Here is a 5041-nt window from a genome sequence, read left to right on the forward strand (position 1 = left end):
CATGCCCATAAATCATCTGAGATGTTGTTTTACTGAAGGATTGAATTACACGGTAACTTACCACTGAAAGATATTTTGATAATTTTTTATCAAAATTTTAAATCTTTCGGGTAGTCATGATATGTTACTAGACATCAATCTTGACTTGTAGACTCATCAAAATTAAAAAAATTTAATTCTAAAATTAATTAGGAGGAGTCCTGGTTGATTGAGACTTTTCAGTGACCTAATCTGATCGGATTAGGATTACATCGAAACTCTTGATCCACTGCCGGCTAGATTTGAAACTCAATGGATCACACACTTTGAGATTTGATCTTGATCTGATTTAATTAGAGTTTAATATAAGTTCTATGAGTTAATTTGATATGCTAGTACATTGTATTAATCCAAGTTTCTAAATTGGTTTAGATCAAAGTGTTTGAGCTAACCTAGACCAGTTGTTTTTGACCTAATGGTATTGAGTCACTCTTAATTGGTTTCCTACCCAACTTGAAGTATTTTCAAGTGGAGAAAGATTCCTCTACGCCTACTAGATGCCATGCCAAAATATTAATGCCACCCCTTTCATTTTAACGTGTGAAGATAGAGAGTCCTTCTTAAAGAAGGCTCTTATCATTACGTGTTGCCTTAAATTCTCAACCAGAAGTCTTTTGATTTATCGTCAAATTTTAATAAAATTTTTATGGCACGTAGAAGAGGGAGAGTCCTTCTATGTGAAAGCTCTCATGTGCCAAAAATTCCACACAGTGAATTTATTCACTACATGAGAAAGTGGAGTGCCAAAGGTTGGCGCCCCTTAGTCCCATGACACATCCCTTGGTCCCATATTTATATGGGACATCCCACATAGCTTTGCTATTAGGATTTTGGGTTGAAACCAGAGTTAAGGGGTGTGAAAATCATAGAAAAAATTTTAAAAAAATCTGAGAAAAAGATAAGGAGAAATTGAGTGGCAAAAGTTGCAAGAATGGTAGTGAGTGATATATCAAGTATTGCTAGTGTGCCCTAGGGTTTGATTTTTTCATATGTTGGAGTCAAAAATCAAATTCTAGATTGTAAGTGATCTGAAGAGTGTCTTCTTAGTGTCATTCTGGTGATAAGTTCGAAAGCAACTAGGCTTTGGCGCAATCGTTCCTTGAGTTCGAAGCCGGCAGTATTTTTGAGAAGATAAAGCTGCGACAGCGCACTGGTTAAGAAGGATCTTGGCTAACTTCCGTGTTGATCACCATTGGAAGTCTTTTACTTTAGAGTCTCATAAAAAACACCAATATGCCACTTCATCTTTTTTGGTGAAAGTAAAAATTTTATTTCTTTTTGTATGCTTGTTTTGTTTTATCGATATCGGCAAGGTAATTCTAGAGTTTTGGGTTCGGCTCAATAGTTTTAATTGTTAAAGCTATTGATTTGTTTGATTTTAAAATTTTTGAAAATTACTTTTCATTGCGTGGCTGGAACCCAACAGAGATAATTCCGAGTTGGCTTGATAGAAGTATCAACTTGAAGTCTGGTCAATATAATATAAATTTCTATCTTTTCTAAGAGAGTTAACTCGAGATCAAGTAGAAGTTGATTCGAGACTAATGCTGAAAAATTTTATTCTCTGTCTGTTAGAGAGTGTCAACTCGACAAAAGTAGCGGTCAATTTTTAGACTATACCACTTCAATGTCAAAGTTGACTTTTTGAAACTTAAGATCAACTCTTGACCTCTTTCAGTTGATTTTTCTTACATTCTATTCTCTTTGACTTTCGAAAAATCCGTTTCTTTTCTGCACAAGAAGTAAGATTCGAGAAGGGATGGGGGAGGAAAATGGAGCTATGTTTAGTGAAGCAGAGCTTGGGTTAGAAAGAGTTGCTTTTAGCAGTTATTGGGTAGTCGAGAAAGATGGCGGAAGAGAAAGCGTCACCTTATATTTTGAATTTCAACGATAACTTTATTAACTTATCCAATAACGCAGCCACTCAAATTTTCATATCCATCGAGGCGGCCGGTTCAACTATCACGTGCCGTAACTCAAATGGTAAACAACGCCTGCTATTTGCCCATTCCATTCTTATTATTTTTTAAATAATATTTTTTATACTCAAATCTTCCAACCAAACGGCAGAATTATTCTACTATTTTCTGGTATAATGGTCAATAAGTATCACTGGAACACTTATCAATGAAACAACCTATGAGATCCCATCAAACAAAAGCTCTCAATTACATTATAATTATAAACTTACGACAAAAACCCACCATCACTCCTTTACTCAAAAAAAAAAAAAAGATCCCAACTATCACCTGCAAGATAAATGAGAAATGACTCAATTATGTTTTGGTAAATAAATGACTCAATCATTATTAATTAGATGAAGCCTCCGTTCGCTCGGACGACCTGCCCATCCACCCACTCCCCGGCATCCGTGCACAGGAAACCCACCAACCCCGCCACGTCCTCCGGCTGCCCCAGCCGGCCCAGCGGGCTCAGCTCCGCGGCCTGCCGCACGACCTCCTCGCTCTTCCCCGCGAAGAAGAGCTCCGTCGCCACCGGCCCCGGCGCCACGCAGTTGGCGGTGATCCCCGTCCCCCTCAGCTCCTTCGCCAGGATCCTCGTCATCGCCTCAACCGCCGCCTTCGACGCCGTGTACGCCCCGTACCCCGGCCTCAGCGCCCCCACCAGCGACGACGAAACTGTCACGATCCGGCCGCCGCCGCCCCGCTGGAGGCGGTTGGCTGCCTCCCGGCAGCAGAAGAAGGCGCCGCGGGCGTTGACGGCGAAGGTGGAGTCCCAGTCCTCGACGGTGGTGTCGACGAGAGACGGATACTTCGAGTCGAGCAATCCGGCGTTTGCGACGAGGATGTGGGCTTGGGTGCCGAAGAAGGACTCGGCCCGGTCGAAGAGGGACTTGACATCCGCTTGGTCGGAGACGTTGGCCCGGACGGCGACAGCGCAGGGATAGGAAGATGGGGAGGAAGAATTGAGCTCGGTGGCGAGGAGGTCGGCTTGCGAGGAGCTGGAGGAGTAGTTCAGGACGAGGCGGGCGCCGAGGGATGCGAGGTGAACGGCTATGGCACGGCCGATCCCGCGCGAGGCGCCGGTGACGATGGCCACGCGGCCGGCCAGGGGAAGGGTCGTGATGGGTGACCTCACGGCAGCCATGGTTAAAGCCTTCGGGAACCAAATGGTGGATGTCGACAAAGGAGACGAGATCTACTGCGGAATCCCTTGCATACATTTATAGGCGTTGTGTGGAGGATGCCGTCAGCGCTGCCGTCACCAGCGGTGGGTCGGAAGCTTTTTTTTCTTTTTTTGGGTGGGGAGAGGGTTTACATGGAGAATCGGATGTTTGATCGTCAGCACGGCTGTCAGCAAAGCTGTTCCGTGCAGGAATAGCAATCGGATGGGGTGGGACCAGATATGGGTCAGCTGAAAAAAAACTATCAAAACTTAGCCAATACCAACCTTCTGTTTACGAGGTCAAAAGTCAAAATTCAAATATGATCAATTTGTTAAATTTAAATTTTATTTTTTTATATTTTTTCAAATAAAAAAAATAAAAGTAAGTCACTTCTTCTAATATTTATATTCAAGATAAAAATTTGCATGCAAAATTTTAGAAGTTAGATAGAAAAGTATAAATATTTTTTCCCTCTATTTTATGCAGACTCATATAAAAGATATGTTGAAAATTCTTTGTCCATTAGCGAAGTTTCCTCCCTTGAAATAATTGGTTGATATGCATCTTGGTATGATGTCACATTAAGGACTTAGGAATCAGAAGTTAGTTGATACTGCATGGGTGATAGAAAACTTCATCCTCCAATTAAGAGCCATATGCAACTCGGTGAAACCCACAATGTCCTCATACTCTCCTTACAATCGAGTGCATCTATGAATAAAGCTCACTTATTTGTATATTCTGAACATTTATTGTCTAGTCCTTTATCAAGGAGACCACCATCTTAGCTACCTCGGGAGCAGTTGTGGCGTAAAAATGAAAAAATTATGTTGCTCCTCTCCTTCCACAGGCACAATAGCGAGATGGCAATTAAGATATCGAAGCTAGATAATTGTCCTCTCGATTGTGTGTCTGCCTCCAAATGAACCGAGCTAGACAACCATTAAGGTTGTAGGTGTTGTAGAAGTAGGTTTTGTTGGGATAGATCCTTGTCACTTAATCGATCTCATCCAACCGATCTCAATCGGATGCTTATCTCGATAAAGACTGACCCCATGGGAGAATACCAACATGAAACTATCGATGTGAAGCCAGATTTTGGAGATCATCATAAAGCCGATCTTGATGTGAAGCCTAGGTCACCAGAGGGCCGACCTTAATAAAAAATTGGGGTCCCCAAAAAGCCTCCCTCATCGAGAGGCCGACCTCGTTTGAAAGCTGAGGTTAGTTGAACTCTGACCTCAACATTATCTGGACATGACGACATTATCCAAGTTAAAGACTACATCAACCAATGATCAGTCTGTTTCTTTGGTGGCATCAATAAGAAACTGACGTACTTACCTATCGTGACAACACTAATCCAGAGATCAAGTTTTTTAGTTGCCTATGGCACCTGATATTTCAAATCAATCGTCTATCTATCTGACTCTCCAACCCTACTAGGCGAGTCCAGGACTACTGGCACATAAGGTACTCACCTCGAACTGCTCCCAATTCCTTTCATCTTGCTTTGATTAGTGGCCGACTTGGATATTGACATCGGTCAAATAGCCAACGATCAAGTGTTGTCGCCATGTAGTCCCATCAAGTGGCATCATTCTGAGGTCATATCCTAGGCGATCTGTCGCGCACCATGATAGGGCACCACAAAGTCATTAATTATGCCACATGTGTATGATAAAATCCATCATCGTGACCATCGATGCATAGGACAAAAAACATGCCTGCTGACAGAGCCATTTAAAGATGGCTCCATGCAGCTCCATATGATTGGATGTTATTGAAATGCTCTCCCATTCTTTCATCTTTCATCTTACTCCCTCTATAAATGGATGTAAGAAGGGACCCTCAAGAGGTACGCATACTCAAGAC

At 42.3% G+C, this 5041-nt stretch overlaps 1 protein-coding gene across 1 annotated transcript; it reads right to left on the reverse strand.

Annotated features, from left to right (window-relative positions):
• Nucleotides 1-2167: 2167 nt before the first annotated feature.
• Nucleotides 2168-3207, reverse strand: LOC105057927 (NADPH-dependent aldehyde reductase-like protein, chloroplastic). The gene has a single exon (XM_010940650.4). The coding sequence runs from the start codon at nucleotides 3145-3147 to the stop codon at nucleotides 2353-2355; it is 795 nt and encodes a 264-aa protein (XP_010938952.1). The 5' UTR covers nucleotides 3148-3207; the 3' UTR covers nucleotides 2168-2352.
• Between the last annotated feature and the right edge of the window lie 1834 nt (nucleotides 3208-5041).

Source organism: Elaeis guineensis, chromosome 15, assembly GCF_000442705.2.
Source record: "Elaeis guineensis isolate ETL-2024a chromosome 15, EG11, whole genome shotgun sequence".
In the NCBI taxonomy this organism is placed as follows: Eukaryota; Viridiplantae; Streptophyta; class Magnoliopsida; order Arecales; family Arecaceae; genus Elaeis; species Elaeis guineensis.